We start from the raw sequence: 27,073 nt of genomic DNA, 5'->3' as shown, positions 1-27,073 counted from the left end.
TCTTTCCGCACGTTACGATCTACTGGCGGAAAGAAAAATTAGAACATAGCCGACTTTATTAAGACTACTAGAGGTAGTCGTGGCCGTGGCACTCTAGTTTGTACTAGAATATTCAGGTTATGTATGATAGTAGGAATAAGACCTTTAAACGACACTGTCCATAAAATTGTGTAAGTTGAATCCGTTTTATTTTTGTAGAATCGAAATTGTAATTACATTAGAATAAAATTATCATTCTGATAATGTGATAATAGTTGGTAAAATTAATAGTAGTGTGATAATAGTAGTTAAAATTATCATTCTGATAATGTAATAATAGTTGGTAGATGATGTGAGTAAGTAACTGTGTCTAATTCCTCACATTTATGAGAAGTTATCAGAGTTGCATTTTGTTCACATGTTCTATCATGACTTCAGGAAAATTTGAACCCTTTGCATTCTTATATTCAGTAAAGCTGGATATGGCACCTGTCACTGCAGCTCTGAATATAAAAGACGGGTACCTGCCCACCCTTTCTTGTGCACAGCTGTGTAAAAGAATTAATTTAATCGACTCTACAGCCTGCAAATTTTAGCAGTACTTTACAAAATGTACCAAACTCCTATATTCAGGATACAAATATTTGAATGTTGTGTTCATTCTACGAATGTTCTCTCGTACAAAGCTCACTTTAACTTCATCTCATTCTTTATAATCTTCTATTTCATGCTCTTTGAGCCAATACAATAGAAAAATATCATATTTCATTAAATACCTTATAAATGAGCTCATATCAAATTATTAATAGAATTAAAAACTCAAATTTCAAATTATTGAGAAAAAAACAGAGCACACAATTTTTTAACATAGTAGAATCTTCGAATAATGCTCACGATATGCAAGAATAGAAGCATTCTACATTCGAGTAGCCTACTTAAGCTATTAGCAGTAGATTTGATTTTTATTTGTAAAATATAATACTGTACATAAAATTTTTTGTCTTGGATTGGAAGTTTTCAAGTAAATACTCTATTAAGTTAATTTATTAATTTTCACTTTTCGAAGGGAAAAGTGTAAATTTTAAGTGATAGCTTCCTATAATAGTGTCTGGTTAACCATGTTTCCCCTTACTTTGTACTACATACGGCGAGGTGGAACAATCCTTGGGTCTCCCCGCCCTTCAAAGCCATAAGCTAATAATAATAATAATAAAATTGAAATGTGTACTTATATTTTTTGTGTAATCAATTCCCATGATAATCGATCTTTATTATTCATCATCTTACTTATAATTAATCTTTCTTTTAATATTTCACTAGTATTATTAGGCCAGTAGGCCTACACACATGATTTTTCTTTGGGTACTAATTTATTCTTGACAACTAAAATATCTCTATGATAGATGGCTGTATATTTCCTAATTAGTTAAGAAGAATAAAACTTGTATTTATTATTTCTCAGTTTATCCCTCTATGAAAAACAATCAATATAGTCGATTTGACCACTTGACAAGTAAATCACTGATCGAAACTTTGAAACCTATATTCTGTCTTTTTGAAAAGCTTTCTATTCCATTCAAATTTGGAAAATCAGTGAATACTATAGAGTAAATATTATAATAAGTAAGTAGAATTGATCCCGTCAACCATGTCCTATTGTAGCCTATTTACAACTAATTTTCTTTGCAGATGTGGTTGTGGTTTAAGATTTGCATCTGTGGAGAGAAAAATTATTTTATTTTGTTTAATTATTGAGAGAAAAAAACAATATTGAACAACAAGGTACAATGGATTAATGTTACAAGCCTCCATAAGTGTAGGGGAATGTCAGCTAGCCTTCAACTAGCTTCAAGCTTGCTTAACCCAACTGTCCAGTTGGAAGTGCATTTGGTAGTGCTTATTTTGGGACTGCATTTGGTAAGTGCATTACATAATGATGTTTCATGTTTCAAATTCATGAACCAGTTACATGCATAGATAGATAGATAGATTGAATAGCATTCACTGCCCACCTGAATCAGGGGGATCTGGAACTTGTCAAAAATCTAAATGGTCGAACAAAAAAGACACAGCCCACAGTAACAAATACACAACACACAAGGAAAGAAAACATTATACCATTCATGTGAAGTAATGTTGAATAATATTTATTTATTATTTATTTATTTATTTATTTATACATTAATAGATACAATCATCCTCAACTAAGAATGATTGGGAAAGGAACAACAGGCTTAAAGCCCAAAACTGTTCCTTTCCCAAATTTAGATAGAAATTGTCCAAAAATAGGTTATGTTTACACTACACGTTTTTTGTCCAATTTTGAGTCCAAAATATTTATAAACTAGGAATTTAGAATTTAGGAAAGTTGAAAACCAAATTAAATAATAATACTTCAATTAGTATAATAATATATACCTTTGAGTAAAAAGCACTTTTAGAGAAATCTATCTTTAAAACTTTCGATGAGATCTAAAGTTGCGTTCATTCATACTCTTCATGAAATCAGGTAAAATATTATATAATTGGATGCCAGAGCTTCTGATGCATATTTTTCCATTTTCATCGAAAAAACACACTGGCGTCTGCCGAACGTGACTTTATCACAATGCAGCACCTTGCATTTTCCTTTGATGTCTCTCAATACAATTTGTTGAACTATTCAGTTGGAAAAATAACTAGTAGTTCTGTGAACAGTAGACCTCGCGCAGTTAAAAACCACAGCCTCCATCAGGGTAAATTATGTGCTGTTATGACGTGTCGGCGAAATATCGATGTCTAAGCCACTAATGGCTGTTTGAAATGTATCGTCAATAATCATTGATATTAAGTATAATTATTATAATTAGAATGCTGATAATTTGTTGTAAAAAACTACTATCTGCCATTTATAAAAATACTTGTTCCTATGAAACTTGTCTCTGTGACACTAATATCGTTCAAAAACACTACTTGTCTCTGTGAGAACTTGTCTCTGTGATACGGACCCGAGGCAGCTTAGAAACCATTTTCTTGCAATAGGGACAGCAGAAACGTTTGTCCCATCTACGTTTTGTATCACCCGCTGTGGACGATACGGTTATTTCACCTGTCTCCTGCCACGGGCGTCTGACACATACTCCTCACTGTTTAATTGGAGATGAGGCATTTGCCTTGAAAAATAACCTTATGAAACCTTTCACTCACAGACTAGAAAATCAAGATCAAAGGAAAAGGAATTTCCATTATAGACTGTGCAGAGCACGAGGTGTTGTGGAGAATACTTTTGGTATTCTGGCTCAAAAATGGAGGCTTTACAACAGACCTTTGGAGGTCAAGGTTGAAAAGGCAAAAATTATTGTTATGGCTTCGTGTGTGCTACACAACTTTCTGCGAACAAAGAACTCTGACAAGGAATACTTCAGCCGTTTTGAAGATCACGATGTAGATTTACACGATGTAGTGTACACTACACTCACATAGACGCACTTCAAACGGACAGTAAATGACAAGGCTTAAAAGAGAGTTACTTCTCCTAATCAGACTTCTATTCATAAAAATAGATCAGTTTTTGACAAGATTTCTATATTACATCAAAATGTTCAACACCTACCATCACGATTGGAAATGTTGAAAATAAATTTACAGGAGTTGGAGCCAGAGATACTAGCTATTTCAGAGCATAAAATGTCAAGTGCTGAAACAGAAATACTAAATCTACCAAACTATCTGATAAGTTCACAATTTCCTAGACTTAACAGTACTGGGGGTGGGGTCATGATTCTAGTGCACAATAATTTTTTTCGAAATGTAAACGTGTAAATCTACCTGCTATTCAGTCAATAACGACTGAAAAAGAGTTTGAATGTTGTTTAACTGAGTTTTCACTTGTTAATTTTAATTCTGTCCTGGCTTGCTTATATAGAACACCTCAGCATTGTTATTTAGATCCATTCTTAGAAAAGTTAGAAATACTTCTTGAAATTCTATGTAAAAAATATAAAAAAGTTATCGTTGCAGGCGACATAAATATCAATGTTCTGGAGAAAAATAACACATATAATAAGTTCATGAATGTACTGAAAATGCATAATATGATTTATAAAGTCAATTTCCCTACAAGAATTACTACCACATCTGAAACAGCGATAGATAACTTTATTACCAACATAGCTGATGATAGTTTAAAGATATCGGGTATAATCACTCATATCTCGGACCACGATGCGCAGCTGCTCGAGATCCGAGGTATGAGTGTGATCCGCGATAAGCCAATCAGGAAAATTTTGTCGTAGATTTGATGACTGCGACTTAGAAGTGTTCTATAGAGAGTTAGCTCATTTAAATTGGATGGAGGTTTATCAATCACCAGTGGATGAAAAGTACAATGTCTTTATCTCGACTTTTTCACATTATTTTAATATTAATTTTCCAAAAATCCTGAGAACTATGAAAGAAACTGATAGTAGGAACGGGATGAGTCCAGAGGTCACTAATAAAAAAAGAGAACTATTAGAGTTAGAGAATTTACATAGACAAACAAAAAGAGAAGAGTTAAAGATTCAAATAAAAAATAATAAGCTCTTAAATTTATGATTGTAAAGAATAAACAAAAATACTTTGATGGGAAAATTTCTAATTCTAAAAATAAGAATAAAGTAACTTGGAAAATTATAAATGCTGAGTTGGGTAAGAATAGGAAGAACAACTCAAATCTAAGTGTAATAAGCGATGGTATACACTCTATGAATCCTAGTACTGTGAGCAATATATTTAACGATTTTTTTGTTTCGGCTGTTGATAGGTTTGTTAAACCAGATATTCCCAATGGTTCTAGACCTGTAACTGTACAAAATCCACGTTGTTGTCAATATCCATTGAGGTTTAGATTCGAACCTATTACTGTGTGTCAATTACATAAAATAGTGATGTCATTTGAGAACAAACACTCTTCTGGGTCAGATGATATCTCAATAACAGTAGTGAAACGAGTTTTACGAGCTATAATCAAGCCATTAACACACATTATAAATTCATCCCTTATAGCAGGTCAATTTTCTGATAACTGAAGATAGCTAAAGTTTTTCCAATATTTAAAAAATGTGACATCAAAGATCCAGGTTGCTACAGACCAATAGCGTTGTTATCAGTTTTCTCAAAACTCATTGAACGTGTGGTATATATTCAATTAATGAAATACCTAGAAGCAAACCATTTATTGGATAAAGAACAGCATGGTTTCCGCTCAAAAAAGTCAACAATTACAGCAATGGTGGATTTCATAGATACCATAATTAATACAATAGATAAAGGTGAGAGAATTATTGGCATATTTTTAGATATGACACGTGCATTTGATAGTGTGTCTCATAATGTTCTTTTGCGTGCATTAGAGGAATTGGGAGTACATGATAAGGAGAGGAAGTGGTTCTCATCTTATTTGATTGACAGACAGCAATTTGTTGAAATAGAGCATACTGAGGAGAAAAATAATCATAGTTACAAATACAGTTATCGCTCTAACCTAAGAAGTTTAAAGTATGGTGTCCCTCAAGGGTCCATTTTGGGTCCCTTACTATTCCTATGTTACATCAAGGGTCTGCCTGATGTGGTTCGAGCACATGCCTCTGTGTGTCTATGCAGATGATGCTAACATCATATTTTCAGGAAAATCGATTGAGGATGTAGAACTCTCATCTGCTGTAGGCCTGTCCTCTATTAATGAATACCTGAATAGCCGAAATCTCTTGCTGAACTCGTAAGTCTATTGTAGTCCCCTTTTCAACAAGGAAGAACAGGAGTGAATTGTGCCCAAGCGTTGCTATGAATAACACCCTTTTAGATTGTAAAGATCAAACTAAATTTCTTGGTCTGTCAATAGATAGCAACCTTTCGTGGGATAATCATGTTGCCAATGTTGTGAAAAAATATCCCCAAGTCTATATGCATTGCGTCAAATGTCCAGTTTATGTAGTATACAAATATTAAAATCAATATACCACTCAGTAGTACATGCACATCTATCATAATTATGGTTTCTGCATATATGGTAGTACAAGTAAAAGTAACCTTGATAAAATTCTAAAACAGCAAAAACGAGCAATAAGAATTATGCTGAACCTCAATAGAACTGATTCTGTAAAATTAGCTTTCTCAGACCTGGAAATTTTAACAATATATGGACAATACATATATGATGTTATAGTCTTTTTCAAAAAATTTGGTGACACAAACTTGAGAAATAACACTCACGGTTATAATACAAGGTTTGGTCGTATAACAGAGAGGCACAGATTAGATCTTTTTACGAAAAAAACCATATACAGAGGTAAGAAGTGTTTTGTAAAGTTGCCAAGCAGTCTCCAAATATTAGAAGATCCAACAATGTTTGCAAAGTATCTAAGGGAATATCTGGTAAAATTGTCGCTATATTCGTTTCAAGAGTTTAACATTAATTTTTGACGAAACGTTTTTGTCTATACTAGGCTAGCCTAGTTATTTATATATATTTAATCTATTGACACTGTTCGAATGTATTTCTTACATATGATGAATAAAGACTATTTCTATTCTATTCTATTCTATTTGGTACCACAAACGAGAGGAGGAGCTTTTTCACAATTCAGTGCAGATTTCAAGAGAAGTTCTCGGTATGCAATGACATAGCCACCTCTAATACAGAGGTGTTAGAGGTGGCTATGGCAATGATCGTACGTGAGAGATTTGTAGATTTTTTCAATAGTACCCCTGACTAATTATTGAATATAATTTTTGTTGAAAAAATTCATTCAAACAAATAAATCATAAATACAAATTAAACTATTATACTATGATACAGCTGCTTGGTATTGGTAACTTATTCTATATAGCTTAATAACCCATACCTTACTAACCTGTAGCTCATACGGTACTAACCCAATGTTCATAAAAAATAATTTGTGTAATTAAAAGTAAAATGTTCAACTTGATCTGGAAATGAATTAAATGTTGAGAATTTAATTTATATGTGGATATTATTAATACTGGATCTGTAATTGTTACCACGGTAGATTGTCTGGTAGGCTAAATGTAAGCCTGCTGTATGGAATGTAGCTTTGTATCTGTACCATACGTTTACCAAAACAAACTGTTAACTTTGTATTTATTATTTGTCGCTATTCAATATATCAATAGGGTAGAAAAGATGCTGAAGTGCATCCCGTTTCCCGTATAATAAAAATAAAGTTTGTAACGTTATTTTTTTCAGTATCGTGTTGCACTGCTTGGCTGCAGTCGGTAGAGCAAGATTTGTTGGTACTGGATAATTTATATAAAGCTCGGGAACGTATTATTTCCAAATATTTGATAATCAATGCTGTATATCGCTGCTTCATCCAACTTATTCGGTGAAGAATATAGTTGGTTGGTAATCTTAATAATATTTCAATATTGGTAACTAAATAGATTAAAGCGAGATTGGTCATGCATGGAGATAGGATAATAAATGAAGGGTACACCATTCAAATAATGACACAAATATATTACAAAAAAATATATAAACGAATAAATAAAAATATAGAGCAACAAGTATAAAAATAAATAAAGAACAAATATATATATATATATCGAAAATATCACAGATAGCTCACTTATTGACTTTGCTTTTAGCACGAAATATTACCATGTGCTTCTTAAATCAGCAATCATATGCATTTAAATTATGCAGCTCAGTTATCGACTTGCTGTTGCTTGTCGAATAAAATCTTATATATCTTCTTTCCAAATTAATATAAATAACTAATTATAAATTTTAAATCCCAAAATATATTAATATGTATCTCTCAGGGCTAAAGGTTCAGCCTCTGGTGGAAATTAGATAAATCAATTTATCCAATGAACATGAGCTTCATTTACATCTTTATAATTTACCAATAAAAAGAATGATCGAGTGAGCATATTAATTATAACATCCAAATTTAATAAATATTTTATCTGTGCATATTTAAACATGTCAATCTGATATATCGTTCTTAATAGAAATCCCTTTACGTTTAAAGACTTGCGCAAGTTTGATATTAATTTCAATATTTGAATAACCTTTCGTCGAGCTAGCTTTATGAATCTTGATTTATTCAAAGCACTGAGGGCGCCCTTGATATTCTTTTTAACTATATAACTCACATGTCAAATTTCACAAAGTATGGTGATGATCCGGATTCATTCAATGTCTTAGGCTTTTCTGGTGGGCTGATGTTGTCTTCTCCAATGGAATAATAAAGTAATCTATATGACTCATGACTTAATACGACCTCACTGAGTCTTATGAAATTAATTATTGAATTCAAACTTAAACTTTTCAAATGTACAATTATCAAAAAAGGGATTTGTGCTCTGTAAAATTGGTGGCTGTTCCCGGTGACCTCTGGCAAGCAAGTGGGCTCTCATCTCCCCTATTATTTGCACGATCATACTTCCATAATTCAAATTTGCATATTATTTAAATATCCAACTACTACGCAATTACATAATCAAAATAGTCTGTTTCAATCTGCTAGGTTATTGTATAAATATTACACATTATATTTTCTAATTATTCAAATTGCATCTGTTACATGAACTGAGTAGTGTATAACTTACAAATTCTTATAATTTATATAATAAAGTATTTTTTTTTTTTTGAATTTACTAGCTTTTACCGCCAGTCAGTTACTGTATTTTGATTGGCTTATTCCAAAATTACCATGTATCCATGCACCGAGTAGAATATACTACACTTCCTTAATATTTTTATTTATTTTACATATTTTGTACATGCTCGTTTGATACAATAAATATTTTTGTGTTCTTTAAATTGTTTTTCCTTTCACATTAACATGCCATGTGGTTACCAAATCCTGAGATCACATTTTAAGCGAATGCTATTTGTATACAACTAAATTTGCCACAGGTGTCTGGCTAAATTTCAATTTATATGGCTTGACTGATTATTAAGGCTGCCGACCAGTAAGTATCATAGAGCCTAACCTCAAAAATTCATTATTTTATATAATTAAATAAATAGCAATAATATTCTTCTTTCTATTTGGCTGTTCAAAACTGTAGCCTGGATACCCGTTATTATCTAATCTCTAGTTTGTTGATATCGCACCCGGCGATAACAAAGCAGCTGTATAAGTTATGCTTCAATGTGCTGAGAGCTACTCTGAACGCCCAACTAGCCTATTCAAATCAACTGAAACTTACCTGAAGTGTTGACAGCATTTCCAATATCACTCTATATCTTCTCTTTCTTCCTTATATTTTTATAATCTGTATGTCTCAGATCATATAATATGGGTTGAGTATAAATAATTTTTAACAATTCTTCAATGTTTTTCATTTTCCTTGTGGTCGTAAAATGGCTGATTGTCTGTTGTTTACAAGTACAAGGCAGACCAGGCCCGGCCCCAGGGGTGGGCGGTCTGGGCAGCAGGTTTTGGGGCGGTAAATTTAAAGGAACGGAAAATTTTAAAACACAATAAATAATGAATTCATAATATCGAATGTGAATGGTAAAAGTATATAAGAAGCTTTTCAACCTCAAGCTAATGAAGACTTTTCTAAGATCAACAATGTCCCAGGAACGTCTGAGTGGTCTAGCAAACATAACATAGTTCAGTCCCCAGATCTTGTAGAATTGGTGAAGGAATTTCCCCATGTAAAGGTCAGACGAGTTCTACTTAATTAAATAGGTGTGTTAAACAAACTTATAGAAATTGTAGCTCTGCTAACAGTGCTTAGCAAGTTAAGTAGGCCTAATACTATGTTGCAGTCTACGTCACAGGGGAATTTCGCATGAAGAATTTAGTTCTGAACCTCTCTCATGTATCCAAATAAAATATTAAAAAATCAGAACTACATAACCATAAATTTTAAGTACATCCCCTTTTTCATGTCTATATTGACTGGACTTTACTGTTACCCAATATTTATATTTGTTTAAATGTCAATAAATATTGTTAGATATAATTTTTTAGAGTTTACTGAGATTCTGTGGACGTGATGTGAATGGCGCAATCGCATCACAGCGGAGACACAATAGTAATGCTGGTTACACACTAGGCGGTTTCTGCTCTGGCGAAACTGTCGTCGCCGCCTCGAAAAAGAGTCGAGCTTACACATTCAGTGGCAGAAATACCACCAAACATTGAGTGGCAAAATCACCGCCACGTATGATCAGTAGCCAAAATAATTCTTGTAGTTCTTAATCGCAGATGTGTTGTGACTTCTCTGTTTCATGAGTGTTTAGTAAATTGTATTCTGCACATTTTTTGAAAGTATATTATTAAGTGTTTAACTCAAAATGGAAAGGCAATAACTTTTACCACTTTTGTTGTACCGTCGAAGGAAAAGAAGATGGCAGAGAAATCGCCTTGTGTGGATTCATTGAAATGAACGTTTTTATCAAATCGACAGCGATATACAACATATTACAGTTTTTTCCTTGTCATCCAGAGTTTCAACCCCCCCCCCCTAATCTCCAGACACACTTCCTTCCACGCATTCCTTGTTGCATCTTGATCCTTAAATATGTCGAGGGTTTTGTCCCACAAAACTGGCCTCTGTTCTACAAATGATATTAACAACTCATTGTCTATTAACTTACTCTTTTTCTCACACTTGTTAACCACAAACACATAAAACAATAAATAGATGTTATAAACAACTCACAAACTTTACATCAAGACACAAATTGAAAGGCTGATTTTCAAAGACCTCTGACTTGGAGCAACTGGGAAAGATGACTGATCAGCGGCGACGGTAGACAACCGCCAAATGTGTTAACACCCATTTGGTCACGTATGCCACTGCGTAGACAAGAGCGGCAAAAAAACCGCCAGCCACAGTGGCAGTGGACGGCAGCACAGCTGCAGCCAACGGTAATATAGCCGCACGGCGTTTCTGCCGCCCGGTGTGTAAGCTTCCATTCAAGTCCATAGACTACTGCTTGAACGGCGGCGGCGACGGCGAAATTACTGCCCTGGCAGAAACCGCCCAATGTGTAACCGGCGTTAGGCGATCGCTCAAGGAAGGGGTAGAACCCGGGATTAGCAATTAAAGATGGGATACTTGCGGGGGGGTGCGGCGGTTGCTGATCTCGCCCAAGGCGGCAAAGTCCCTAGGGCCATGCCTGAGGCAGATGAAACTAGTGTAGTTCCAGAACTCGCCACAAAATTCGCAACACAAAAAAGCGCTGCAAATGCTGCATGTAGCAAAAGCTGCGAATTATTCACAAGAAAATATTTCGCAACGCATTGGTTTGTGCCGGCTGGAATGGGGAGGAGTTTAGTGTGGAGGTTGGGGTTCATCAGGGTTCAGCCCTGAGCCCACTCCTCTTCAATCTTGTTATGGACAAGAATTTCACTAAGGAAATTCAGCATCCAGCACCTTGGGACATTCTGTATGCGGATGACATTGTTCTCATAAGAAAGATGCCAGAAGAATTGCAACAGTCTCTTGATTTGTGGCGTGCCAGCCTGGAAGCAGCTGGCCTAAGAATTAGCAGAGAGAAGACGGTCTGTATGCACTGCAGCTTTGGAGACAATGATGCACAGGCGCACATACACTTGCAAGGTACTCCACTCCCAGTAGTTAGTCAATGCAAATATTTAGGCTCCATAATCAGCCATGATGGAAGCATAGATGCTGACATCTCAAGCCGTATAAACACTGGATGGATAAAATGCAGAGAGCTAATGGGGGTACTTTGCGACAAAAGAATGCCTGTGCCCATCAAGGGAAAAGTGTATAAAGCTGTAGTGCGACCATCAATGCTATATGGTAGTGAGTGTTAGCCCCTGAAAAAACAGCAGGAAGAGAAACTCCATTCTGCTGAAATGAAAATGCTGAGATGGGCAGGGGGTGTGACTGGACTGGACCATATTGGAAACACGCATGTTTGGGGCAGTTTCCGGGTGGCACCGGTCTATGAGAAGATAATGGAAGGAAGATTACGCTGATATGGACATGTAAATAGACATTCACCCAATCATATGACAAGGAAAGTACTTGATATGGAGACACAGCCGAGGGGCAGAGGCAGACCCCGTCTCACATGGCTAGGTTTAGTTCATAAAAATATGAAGCAGTTGGACCTGACAAATCAGATGACCCAGGATCGTTCGAACTGACTTAGATCGAGGAGAGCCGACCCCAAATAATGGGAAAAAGGCAAGGAGGAAGAAGAAGCATTGGTTTGTGCCAGCACATACACTGCAATGGTAATAAATTTCTGCACGGCAAGTTCTGCGAATTGAATTCACACTGCAACAAAACTTTCGCATTGGTGTGCGCCTGGTATTAGAGGGGAAAGGAGCAATGAAAAAAGTCTACAAAAACAGGAACATTTATCCTAACATTAGTGTCCTTCCCATAAATTTTCAAGTCAATCTGAAAGCAATTTAAAAAACTATTGACTTTTTCGGATGTTATGTCTTCATACTATCAAAGTACAATAGTTTCTGTGTAACCTACATAGATATGTTAAACACAATCTGGACTACTCATTTCATTGTTGTCGAAAATTGATTATTCAATGATATTTTCGGATTTCTGGAAGCAGGATTGAACATTTTACTTTTAATTACACCAATTATTTTATTATGAATATTGGGTTAGTACCGTATGAGCTATAGGTTAGTAAGGTATGGGTTATTAAGCTATATAGAATAAATTACCAATATACCAAGCAGCTGTATCATAGTATAATAGTTTAATTTGTATTTATAATTTATTTGTTCGAATGAAATTTTCTCAACAAAAATTATATTCGAATTCAGAGCACAACTTGTTGCTCATTGCTAACGATACAGTGATTTTTAGAGGATGTCTGTATGCCATAGACGGGATTTCCAATTTTCCACTATCTGGAATGTTACCACTCAAATTTAAAGCGGCGTCTATAACAGTGGGAAAATGAGCGGGGTTGCATAGCTCTGTTAATAGTTATTTGTATATCTAGAGTGAAAAGTACGACTTTTTCTCCCTGTGGGAAAAAGTTTGAAGCCCAAGGCGAAGCCGAGGGCAGCAATTTTCCTGAGGGAGAAAAAGTATTTTCCTACAGTTATGTTGAAAAGTGGCCATTGCTGCACTGATCACAGAACGCAAAGAATCACTTTTCCGCTCTAGTGCGGGAAAAATTTTTCTGCACTCCAGATTTGCAACATGGCAACGCAAAATACTTAGTAGGTTATATGGAGCAACAGTGCAGCAAAATCAAAATGAAGTTGGTAACAGTGACTGGGCTGCTATAGTGAGCAGAGGTGCAACAAAGCACAACGCGCAAATTATTAATTATATATTATAACCAAGGACAAAATTTTTATTCAATTTGACAATAAATTAAGGTTTTTATCAATAATAAAATTACACAGAAAAACATTTGATGGATTTCAGGCAATTTTACCCATAATTACCCACTTTTCATATTCAATGGTAACTGTAGGAAAAACTTAATGTGAAATACGTGCGCAAAGTTCCTCTGCTGCACTCAAGAAACCATTCCGCCCAAGCCGTAGGCGAGCAAATAGCCGTAGCCATAAACGTTTCTTTTCGGTGCAGCAAACTGTCACTTTGCGCACTAGTTGCACAAATAACTATTTTCGCTCGTGATGTACACAACATTTTTCCTCCATCTACATTTTTCTATACAAACTGCAAATAAAATCATTCTAATAACTTATGTATTGGTGACAATGATTCCTAACAACATAACCTAAATCTAAAACCTAAACACCGGTTGTCTGATTGGCACTGCCGATTGCGCTATCTATCAGCAAAAGTTGAAACAATTATATCAGCTGAGCAGCTACCAAAAATGGCTGACTCCAGATCACGCGGTTCAGATTTGAATTGCAGATCAAAAATATTTGTTGGCTGGTATTTTGAATAGAATAAAATATTTTAAAAATTGTATAAATTTTTATCGTCTACTAATATTAAGAATATAATAATTATCATACAAACATATATTTCATGAGTTAATCAAATTTCTGGTTGTGGTATTGAATTCAGTTTACTCAATGACAGACACCTCTATTATGCTTTCTCATCTGAGCTTAGACCTTCTAACCTATTACAATGTAAGTTTCAAAATAGAAATGCTCCCCATGTTATTTAAATGGAGTCACTTTTACTCCCTAGGGAGTTTTTCTGTTTTTTAGTACCAAGAGCAAAAAAGTGACACTTTAGTATTAGGTTTCAGGGAGTAAAGTAAGTACTTTAGACAGTGGGTGGAGGAAAATTTTTTTTTGTCATACTCAATTTCAGCTGTTTTCCATTCATTAAATCAAGCCGGTAAACAGCTGTTTGCAGAACAAGAAAACATGTGATTTTCATTACAGCATACTATACTGTAAAGAGATCATATGTTCTCTTTACAGTTGAGTACGTGAGGACTCAGAGTCCTAATAACATCTGAGTAATTAATATACTAACTCAAATAATTAAAGAACTCATTTAAGGAGTTTCAAGTTATAAGAACTCATCTCAAATGTTATAATTTAGGCCTTTATTATTTTATTTAGCTCGAAGGGTCTGTCTGTTATGAACTAGGTGCTACAGGCTAGGTCATGTGTATAGAATGCAGTAGCTCGAGCAGCAGCAGGTAGCCTAATAGTTTCTGTTTCTCAGCAATATTATTCTTTCTCAGATATCTATGACAAAAAATATTGTATGTAACTTGTATGGTAACATATTTACCACATTCTTATGATAATTCTACCCTCAACTACGTTTTGGGCAGAAACAATCATACTTATGCAGTACTGTAAATGATCGTTACCGGACTTGTTATGTACAGTACTATTACTTCTGGATTTTTTTACTGCAACCACTAAATTAGTTGAGTCTCTAATCTTTGATCCAGTATAATTCCAATGAATTCTCTCCCTTCTACTGTTGTGGAACTCACTCCCAATTCACATGATCAGGAAATCCTGAGTAGCAAGTCGGTGAGTTTTGCCGTGCTTCCAATTTCTCCTAAATCGGTTGGATAGCTATTTTTCACCTATTAACCTAAGGAAAGTTATTGGCTCCAACGTAATAGATTCTTGATAAACTATGAATGGATCTATCGCCTATGAATGAGAAATCCAGTTTTCAGAGCAAAACAACTTATAATCTTCAGAAGAATTTTGGCAATATACTACACAAATCCACAAAGAACAATACTTTACACACTTGAGCATCTAAAATCATTACGAGCTAAATACTTATCCACTTATGTAGTTGAAAAAACAATGGCTATAGGCTTGTATACACAAGAAATAATTATAGACAAAAATAGAACACTATAAACTGTTCAAAACTCAATTTAAAACATTAAAAATTCACTTAAACAGAAAAATATTCAGAGAGCACAAAATTAGAACACACAGCCAGCCATCATTTTTAGAGAAGAAGGAAGCCTCCTAGCAAAAAGCAAAAGACACCTCAAACCAGTGACGACTTCACGGACATGTCACCAAAAAATTATAAATTACAAGTTTAGAATTCACATTTTACATTTGTTCTCAATAAAAATTTATTTTGAAACTGTTATTTTAAATTTATATATCCTCTCTATTTAAATAATCCATTTATCTGTTAATTCTGTCAACTCAGCCTCGGTGACACCATGGAACATGCAACACAATCATTTACGATAAATTCTCAGTCAAAAAGTTGTCCGTATATCGATTTCTCTGATATTTACTATAAAGTTTTATAGATCTCGAATTGAAGATTCGATTCCAATCTAGAAAAAATGTAATATTACAGTTTCATCGTGATTCATATGCTGTAGCACTTCATCCTTCAGCTCCCGACTTTTTCCTCGAATTTCTTAAATCAGCGATATTTGGGAGTGAGTGTTCTTTCACAAGGTGACTACTCGCTGTTACAGTTGAATTCTTCATTCATTTCTGGAATGAGTTACATTTTTTCAAATGAATAGACAATCGGTCTCTTCTGTACCACCCCTTGCAGTATTTACACTCTATTGTATTCTTTTCTGAAGGACAATATTGTTGTTATGTCTATTTTTTACCAAAATTATCCCTTAATCAATACCTTCATTTTCTTTTATCAACTTTTCAATATAGATGGCATTCGCTTTTTCACGAAGCACATCCATAATTTTCTCCTTCATCGGTCCTCTTAGTCTGCCATCTTTCTCTCATTAATTGCTAGGATAGCTTTCCCTTCATCAGTATCTGCATGATGCCTTTCGATGTGTACTGAATATTCACTGACTAGTTTCTCCCAAAAAAACAATAGTTTTGTTTTTTCCCTGGATGCTTGGCAATATTCTTTGCATTATCAGGGACTTCTGCTGGTGGCTGCAATAACAATTGAAACATCATTGTTTAGTAACAGGAAGCATTGTTATGGGTAAAATCACAATAAAGTTCAAGGGGCTCATGAAAAAACTTCACTACAAAAAAAAAGAGAATAATGAAAAGATAAATGCATATTGTAATGACTCTTAGACTGACTGTAGTAGTGATACATTATGTGTATACAGAGTGTTCCAGTATCATCACAGTGTTCTTTGAACAAACAGAAAATGTCATTGGCAAAATGCCAAGTTTTTCTGTTATCAGCCATTTTATATTTTTCATGATTTTCCATCATATCTCGATAATGGATGAATATTTATTATGAAATTTGGTACACTTAAGTAAACAATAAAATGGCCAATAACAGGAAAACTATTGAGAATTTGGCATTTTTTCAATGAACTTTTCCGTTTGTTACAGCTTGAAGAACACCGTGATGATACTGGAATCAGTTCTTTCTGAAACACCTTGTGCATACATTTATAATGTACTAGCAGGGTACCCGTGCTTCACTACGGGAATTAAAAGATCAGATTATTTTTGTAAAATATATTTATAACCTAAATTCTACCAAAGTCGTTATAATCGTTTTTGAGATCCATCATACAAACAAAAATTGCTTGCTGAATTTCATAACTTAATATAGTCTCGTCACTGTCATAGAATTCTGTATCCGAAAAGGTGCTCTCCCTAGATGAAAATGTTATTATATATAGGACCGTTTCAAGTTTCATTCAAATACATTTTTATAATACTCAGTTATCCAAAAATAATTGTTGTCAGTAAGTGTGATGATTAGTTGCGTTGCTATCACCTCACTTTGAACAACTCATCCAACACTGTTGAAATATACATCCAACTGCGTATTTTGAAAAGCAATCAGATTAGCAATGCCTTATGGTGTCACCCAGTTGCTCTTATGTACTCAACTTGACATCATTTTTATTGAATCATGCAATGTTTTCAAATTAAATTGCTAAAAATTGTATAATCACAGATATTAATTTTCTTTCTTCCTCTCTTTAGTTTTCAACAAATGAAGGAAATTTCTGTTTCAATCACCTGCCACTTGGATGATCAATGGGTCTCAACTTATCTCAAAGATGAGACTCAGCTCAAATTTTTGTATCACGGACCTACTATTTGCTAGGAACATCTTATTATTTGCCCTCTATCATCAATAAATGAAGAAATTAGGCCACAGCTTGGCATGAAAATTATTGAGTCCAATCATTTGAATGATCAATTGATGTGTTGGAAGTGCTCTGTGAAATAGTAGACTAATTGCAGCGAATTTTGTAGAATATTGGGCTGGGCTTAAGAGTCGACCTCGACTTTATCCATTGGCAATTAATATTTCCCCATTGACAGTTATCAAATTAGCAGTGATCATGTTATTTTTGCTTTTGCTTGATGCAATTGAAAATTGAATTCCAAATCAAGTTTATTTGAAATTTGTTAGCTCTGGTATACATGCGTCCCTTTGGAGCAGAACTATCCTAAGTCCAAATTTTCCATTTTTTGACTTATGGATGGAATTGATCATATCTAGGTTTATCTTCATGGTGCAGAAGTATTGTAAGTCCAATGTTTCCCATTCACCTTCTATTTCATCAGTACAGTTATAGCTTAAGTCCACATTAGCATTTTCTATCAGAGCAGAACTATCTTATGTCAAAAAAGATTGTTCTGCACTGAACTTCTATGTGACCTATGTGTGCCTATGTATCTGATGTCCAAGATGGGTTAGTTCTGCACTCAACGAAAGTTGATTTTGGTGGCAATGATATCACATTGGCGGCATTGGCGAACTGCAGAATCTTACTTCCGACTATAAACAATGTTTAAAAGCAGAGCAGAGAAAATAGTGAAATTGTTGGAGCTTGGAAAAGATGGTTAGTAAATATTTCTATAAGTTTACAATGTTGAATTTGAGTGTATTATAATAGTTACCGTAGGCAAATTGCAAAGTGTCTTGGATTATCAGATATCATAATTTTCAAAACATGTGTGATTTTTGAGGTTAGGTTAGAATTGATGCATTTTCTATTGATTTATTTATTAGAGAATACCTAGTTTTTACTCTCAATTTTGAAACATTTTTTTACATTGCATAGTTTACTGTGATTGTACACTTCAGTAAAATTTATTCATGTGTATTCTTGCTTTCAATCTTTTAGGCTAATTGGAAACAAGAATTAAGAGATTAAGAGCCTAGATAAAAATAATATTCACCATAAAAATAAACACTCAAAACTCTCCTGGCTAAACAGGTTGTGTTCTTTAATTAGAATACCAGATATTGGAATGATTTGATCCCCAAGTAACTTGAGTTATACATCTTCTTCCAATAGGAGTTTTACAATTTTTTTGACAAAGTAGGTAGCTCAGCTTTCTTACATTCAATTTGTTATTATCATTGTCATACTAATATTAATTTATTCTTATCAATATGTATTCCTCCTTTGGTTCTAGGAGATTCTGAAACACTTGAAAAAAATTCAGATAAAAATGAAATGATGATGAGTGGTGCCATGCTACCAATTTATCCTAAATAGGTTGAATAGCATTTCTCACTTATTAACCTAAAGGAAGTTATCGGCTCCAAAATGGTAGATTCTTGATAAATTATGAATGGATCTATTGCTTATGAATAAGAAATCCAGTTATCAGAGCAAACCAACTTATAATTTTCATAAGAATTTTGGCAATATACAACACAAATCTACAGAACAATACCTTACAACACTTAAAACATATAGCATCATTATAAGCTGAAATACTTATCCATTTATATAGTTGAAAACAATGGCTATAGGCTTGTAGACACACAAATCAAATTATACAAAATTAGAACACCACAAAACTGCTCAAAACTCAAATTAAAACATTATAAATTTCAATTAAACAGAAAAATATTCAGAGAGCACAAAATTAGAACACCATAGCCAGCCATCATTTTTTAGAGAAGGGCTACCAAGTACAGAGCAAAGCCACACCTCAAACCAGTGACGACGTTATGAACACGTCATCGATATTAAATTCCAAAAAATTATAAATTACAAGTTTAGAATTTACATTTTACATTTGTTCTCAATAAAACTTTATTTCGAAACTGTTATTTTAAATTTATATATCCTCTATATTTATAATGATCTGTTAATTCTGTTAACTCTGTTTTGGTGATACCATGGAATGTGCAACACAATTATTTATGATAAATTCTCAGTTAAAAGTTGTCCGCATATCGATTACTCTGATATTTACTATCAAGTTTTATAGATCTCGAATTGAATATTTGATTTTAATCGAGAAAAAATGTAATATTACAAATACCCCCTCTTGACATAAAAAATTCTACTGTTTGAGAATTTAAAGAAAAAAAATTACATTAAAACAAATGGAAATTGTTGAAATTAAATTCGAGAACAGTAACAATTTTTTCTATAAAAACATTACATGTCATCCTATAATTTTGAAAATTATTATAAAAATTCATCAATAGCATTTGTTATACATTTCCAAACAATATTTCAAAGTATAGAATATCAAAATTACTTTTGATTTAGCTTTATAATTTAAGGAAAATATCTCAACAGAAAGTTTAATATATATAAAGAATAGTTTTTGAAATTGCACATAAATTTAATAGATAGAAAAATTCAATTTTTATTGCATGAAAATTTAGTATGTTGAACAAAAACAATTTTTTTTAATGAATTGATGAATTGTTACATTTAATTCTCACATAAAATTTCAATAAATCAAAAAATGTTCATTTCTTTCACTATTGACGCGGTTGATTTTATCAATGCAAATTTTGGAAAACAGTCCATTAAGGCACTCAGTATGAATTTCAGTTAAGTGTGACTCCAGTGTGATGACATCAGTGTTGGGCTGATCCGAATACTCATAGTGTTGGTCTGATACTTGTAGTCGACTGATGCATACCAAACTCGATACAGGTGACATCTCAGTTAGCATTGCCTCATGCTTGTAGTAGACGGCTGCATACCAAACTCAATACAGGTGACATCTCAGTTAGCATTGCCTCATGCTTGTAGTAGACGGCTGCATACCAAACTCAATACAGAGTCACGTAAATTTTGTATCATATAATTATACAATGTACATCTCAGGCTTGAAATGACAATGTAATTTGTTTTTTGGAAAAGAGATAGACGCTGCATACAGGATTAACTTAGGTGAGGATTAATTTAGGTAAGGTTTGGTTTTTTGATATTTTCAGCTTTCAAGGTTTAGAGTTCTGCATACAGGAATAATTTAGGAGAGGATTTTTTTTTAATCAATTTCTTTCATGATACTGTGACTGTTATTCTGAATTCAATGTTGCGAACGTGAACATGGATGGCAATTACCTCCAGGTAATGTGGTAGTGTTGAAGTTTGAGTTACATGGTCAGCAATAGGCGTTGGCATTGTCATTGGCATATGCATCAACATTGGTGCAGGCATTGGCATCGGCATTGGCTTCGACATTGCCGCAGACATTGGTGTAGACATCAGTGTACATATCGGCGTAGTTATTGGTGTAGATATTGGCGTAGATATTCAATTAATGAGTCACACTAGTTCGAAAATCACCCAAATGTTCTTAACACTCTTCATGGCATTCACTTGTTGTTGATTTCGAGATTCACATGATAATTATTTTGATGTTAATGTCCATGCTGTACCTGTTATTTTAAAATGCTTATAAACTAAAAAGAAAATTTTGATTAGGCTACCAATACAATCTAATACACATGAAAATTATTTCCAAGTATATAATCAATATAAAAAATGAAATTTATTGTTAACATCTTATTATACAGTCAGCAATACATAAATTGTGAAATTTCCTCAAACTCTATAGAGATATCAATTACAAAATTTCAATAAAAAATAAATTCATTTCCATTTATTCATTTCCATTTATTCATTGTTCAAATAACAAAATTTAATCCATTCTTCAAAATAAAGAACATAAACAAATACATGTTACATAAATTTCATAACACTCTGTATCATTATCAAAATTGTAAAAAACATCAGATCATCACAACAAAAATAATTTCAATACATATTTCAATAATTTCAGACAATTGGTCTTCTATTCACAATCATTTCATAATATATCTGCATTTCATTATCATTTATTATAACATTTCAATTATAGCATTTCACATTTATGATTTATCATTCAGGGTTTCAAATTATTTATGTAGACAAATTTATAAATTTTCATTTCAATTTTTTGTTCAAATATTGTATAAAAAGCAAAATATTCAATATTATTAATCATCGTTTACCGGATACTATAGTTTATTTCGACTTTTCAATGTTCTAAACACAAACTACATTTCATGACAAAACTTTACTATCAATCATTAAACAAGAAATCATTCAAAACATCAATAATATTTTGCTTCAAAGGCAATTAATATTCATAAGTAATCATCTGCATCTATGGCAATCAACATAAGTAATCAACACAAAAAATATTATCTCATTACTGCCTCTCTAAGTCATAACCTCTGTTATTCCTTCTTTAGGCAATAATGGGTTTCCATCTCAAAAAACAATCATACCAGCAAAATTCTAATCAACAAACCCCACTAAAAATTCTACATACACTCCAGCATCCATTTCAAACGATAATCAATCATATCAAAATTTATAGAACAAACAGTTTTTTTAAAATTTAGAAAAATACATCAATAACAAAAACGTTATTGAAATTTTTACCTTTAACTCATTTCAATTAATAATATGACAAGACGTTTTTATTTAATGAAAACATTATTCAAGTTAACTTTCATTTATATTGAACATCTCATATATATGGCGACACAATTCATTAATGGGTACTTTCAAATTTTGAAGTTTTATTATCATAACAAAAGAATTTATACATAAGATTAAATTTCAGCATGTTCTAAATTGAACCATTTATTTTTTAAATAACTTCAGAATTTGAAGACTGTATAATAAGTACAAACATTTCAAGATTACAATACAAAGACGATCAAGATGGATAATGGGTAAATAAGTTCCCTAAAAAATACAAATAAGAGAAAAAGAAAATTGGGTAAATAAATTTCCTAAATAATACAAGGAAGAGAAAGATTAATTAGAGCCTATCCTACATGTCAGTACTGAACTTTCATAAGAAAGTATATTCAATAAAAATATACTACTATGGAATTTTGTAGATTCCAAGTATGACTCTAATTTGTTATAACTGTGAGCTATCACTCCCACAAAAACAACTGGTGAAGGAAAAAATATTTTGACTATTGTGACTGGGTGGAGAGTTCCTAGATGTCTGTAAGGCAATGTGATAGCAGACTCTAGTATTGGACCACAAAAACAAAAGTATGCAAAAGTTTTTACAAACATTTGATGTTGCAGTCTTAAGGTTTTTTATATCGCAAACAAGTAGGTCAGATAATCGAGTCCAGCCATATGTGGTTCACGCCCACACCTCTAAAAGAATCACACCTACTTGTCTACCAAAAATCCAAAGTATTGGACAGCAAAAAAAAAAATATAAAATGCAAAATGGGTTAAAAGCCCAGAAGAAAACTAACCTAATTACATATGGCTTATGGCACGATATGCAATGAAAGATGAGAAAATGGGATATAAATTGCTCTGAAAAACCTAGTTACCTAATATGATACCTGACAAGAAATAGACATACCGTAATTAAAATATGTAATACATGATGAAAAAATATACCACAAGCACGCAATTATTTACACTACAATAGATAGATTTTAGAAAAGTTAAGTTTTATCAACAATTTAAAGATTAGGAAAATAAGCTACTATTTTAACTTCCAAAATTATTTCAGAAAAAATACAAATTTAAATGACTATGGACAAGATTGGTTAAGATATGCATCATAGAAGAAATTTACTGAACATTACACAAAGACAGGAAAGAATTGAAATTTGAAACAATTAAGGGCCAAGAAAAATAGGCGACAGGAAAGAAAAAAGACACAATTATGGACTCTTATCATACACTGCATAGCGATTATGCTATTCTGAATCCCGGCATAACACAGGATTCCTAATCATTGTGTGCTTTCTGATGGTATTTCTTCATCATATATTGATTGACTCTCATAATTTTACCTGTACTTATCTCTTCAAGTTTGAAACACCCTTTATTGAGATCATCTCTTACTATGTAAGGTCCATGATATTTAGGACACAGCTTGGCAGAAAACTTCTTCAGCTTGCTCGACAAAATGTAATTTCGAATTACAACTAGATCATCAACCTTGAATTTCTTAGCAATGTTAAAATGAGAAATATAATACTCAGTAAGATTCTTAGATAAGTTTGGCTTATATTTTTACAATCTCAAATCATTTCTAGCAGATGACTGAATGTCGTCTGACCACATTCTAGCAATGAATTTCTCTTTAAATTCTTCAAAGTTATTTACATGAAAACGGATGAAAATCCACCAATCACGATGAGCAAAATTTGAATTAAAATTGTTTTTCAAAATATCTTTAATTTTGATCCAGTTTGTGATTTCATTTCTCTCAAGATACTCGGTCAAGTTTACTAAGAAATGCATTGGATTCTTTTTGTCAATTTGCATTTGGAATTCAAACCTATCGAAATTACTATTGTTACCAGTATGATTACACATCGGTTTTGTTGACATGTTAATTTTATTTATGTTTTTCCTAACCTCAGTTATAGCAGCTGTATTTTCTTGACAATCTATTTTCAAAGAGGATAATACCTTGATTTCCTTGTCTACTTTTTCGTTTAATTCTACAACCTCTTTTTCAACATGCTTAGTACTTTCATTATTTTCTACATTGATAGCATTTTGTGTCATATTTTGTTGCTCAACTATGATCTTATTTTTATTTACTCTTTCATTAACCTCATTGACCCCATCAGAAACTTGAATGATTTTGTTTTGCATTGATTTCCCTACATCTAACATTGATATTGCAAGATCATTAGTTTTCTGCTGTAGATGACCTATTTCTTTGTGATTTTTACTTAATGTATCATTTATCTCTTTAATTTTCAGCTTTGTATTAACCTGCTCTAGTCTTATGCTAGCAAATTCTTGCTTCATATCATCAAACCTAGCACTTTGATCTTGTTTCAAATTATCAATCTTAGCATTTTGCTCATCAAAACTAGCATTTAGCTCATCAAACCTTTGTGTTAAGAACGCTATAAGATTTAGATCATTTTTAGCTCCTACCATACTTGTTTCATTTGATATTTCTACTACTTCCTCATGAATTGTTACATTTGAAACGTTTTCACTTACAGCTACACTATCGTTTGAGTCATTGTTTAAGGTTAGGTCTAAATCTTGAGATTCTTCATCTAAGTTTTGAATGTTTTCACTGAATAAAACTTCATTATTTTTATTGTTCTCCATCTTGCTACTGCGTAAAAAATATTTACTCATTAGAACCTGAACTTTCTCGAACCGATTTTCCACTCAGCAGCATCTCCCATTCACAATCTATCAAGATATCTATCCTACCAATAATTTTTTATAACCAGGGATATATTTTGTAGTTTGAGTCCCACACCATAGGGCGTACCATTTGCCGTGCTACCAATTTATCCTAAATAGGTTGAATAGCATTTTTCACCTATTAACCTAAAGGAAGTTATCGGCTCCAAAATGGTAGATTCTTGATAAATTATGAATGGATCTATTGCTTATGAATAAGAAATCCAGTTATCAGAGCAAACCAACTTATAATTTCCATAAGAATTTTGGCAATATACAACACAAATCTACAGAACAATACCTTACAACACTTAAAACATATAGCATCATTATAAGCTAAAATACTTATCCATTTATATAGTTGAAAACAATGGCTATAGGCTTGTAGACACACAAATCAAATTATACAAAATTAGAACACCACAAAACTGCTCAAAACTCAAATTAAAACATTATAAATTTCAATTAAACAGAAAAATATTCAGAGAGCACAAAATTAGAACACCATAGCCAGCCATCATTTTTTAGAGAAGGGCTACCAAGTACAGAGCAAAGCCACACCTCAAACCAGTGATGACGTTATGAACACGTCATCGATATTAAATTCCAAAAAATTATAAATTACAAGTTTAGAATTTACATTTTACATTTGTTCTCAATAAAACTTTATTTCGAAACTGTTATTTTAAATTTATATATCCTCTATATTTATAATGATCTGTTAATTCTGTTAACTCTGTTTCGGTGATACCATGGAATGTGCAACACAACTATTTATGATAAATTCTCAATTAAAAGTTGTCTGCATATCGATTACTCTGATATTTACTATCAAGTTTTTTATAGATCTCGAATTGAAGATTCGATTTTAATCGAGAAAAAATGTAATATTACAGTGGAAACCGCCAAGAAATTGAAGGTACCGGTATATACATCTTACTTTCATAAATATATCAAGTTTTGAATAGGTACTGTAAAAATTGAAATATATTGTTTGATGTGTGAATAATTCCACCATTTTTTTAGAACTTGTTGTCTTATAAGACCCATCAAACATAGATTTTTCTATTTTAAATACAGTACAGTGTATTATATAAGAAGTATTAAAATACTATCTAATTGAAATTACTTGCTTTTTTAATTTTATTATTACTCTATTACTCGCTTGGATTAAGTTTGTTTTTTCTTCCAGGTATCCATGAATCAAATGGCAATATGAATATTATTACTGCACAGATGCAGATGATAATAGACTCAACGAAATAGTTATGGGTGAACTCTGTCAAGAAATTAGAGGTAAATATTCTATACTAATATACTACTATATATCTTGAATTTCTGTATAGTTTATTTAGTGTGTAATATTACATTTTTCTCACATTGGAATCGAATCTTCAATTCGAGATCTATGGAACTTTATAGTAAATGTCAGAGTTATCAATAGACGGACAAACTTTTTGACGGAGAATTTATTATCGTAAATGTTTGTTGCATTGTTCCATGGTGTCACCGAGGCAGGGTTAACAAATTACTAGATAAATAGTTTATTTAAATAGAATATATATATAAATTTAAAATAACAGTTTCAAAATAAAGTTTTATTGAGAACAGATGTAGAATGTGAATTCTAAACTTGTAAGTTATAATATTTTGGTGACGTGTCTGTAATGTTGGAGGCGTTGGCTTCGTGACTTGCAACTTAGGTTTTTTCCTGTTCAGCCTCTCTAGAAAAATGGCTGGCTACAAGTGTTGTTGTAGAGTTTTGCTCTAAATCATTTTCATTTATTAATGTTTTAAATTGAGTTTTATACAAGTTTATTGTGTACTAGTTTGTTATTGAATAGCTGTTTGTATTTTCAAGCCAATAGCCACTGTGTTTCAACTGTAAACTAGATAAGTATTTTAGTTCGTAATAACTCTGAAATAATTGGGCTTAAGATATATTTTCTTTGTGTATTTGTATAAATTCATCTGAAGATTATAAGTTAATTTGCTCTGAAAACTGGATTTCTCATTCATAGGCAATAGATCCATTCACAGTTTATCAAGAATCTATTTCATTGGAGCCGACAACTATCCTTAGGTTGATAGGTGTTAAATGCTATTCCAACCGTTTAAGGAAAAATTGGTAGCACGGCAAATGTTACCCCTGTGGTGGGACCGAATTACAAAATAAATATGTCCCAAATGGTACACCATGAAATCCCTGGTTATAGAAATTATTAGTAGATAGATATCTTGATAGGTTATGAATGGTTTGTTGCT

At 32.7% G+C, this 27,073-nt stretch overlaps 1 protein-coding gene across 3 annotated transcripts in view; it reads left to right on the top strand.

Moving 5' to 3' along the window:
• Window positions 1-26,025, top strand: part of LOC120349875 — a 33,506-nt gene extending 7,481 nt beyond the window's left edge. For 2 of the 3 annotated variants that reach the window (XM_039421194.1, XM_039421193.1), the window contains exon 7: window positions 1,669-2,064. In XM_039421194.1, the coding sequence (XP_039277128.1) occupies window positions 1,669-1,753 (85 nt within the window). In that variant the 3' untranslated portion in view covers window positions 1,754-2,064. Of the gene's footprint in view, window positions 1-1,668; window positions 2,065-26,000 lie in introns of those variants that run through there. The other variant, XM_039421195.1, reaches the window with a different exon arrangement.
• Window positions 26,026-27,073: the final 1,048 nt, after the last annotated feature.

This window comes from Nilaparvata lugens, chromosome 2 (genome assembly GCF_014356525.2).
Source record: "Nilaparvata lugens isolate BPH chromosome 2, ASM1435652v1, whole genome shotgun sequence".
Taxonomy (NCBI): Eukaryota; Metazoa; Arthropoda; class Insecta; order Hemiptera; family Delphacidae; genus Nilaparvata; species Nilaparvata lugens.
The sequence above is the reverse complement of the archived record's forward strand: the minus strand, read 5'-3'. Positions and strand labels throughout refer to the sequence as shown.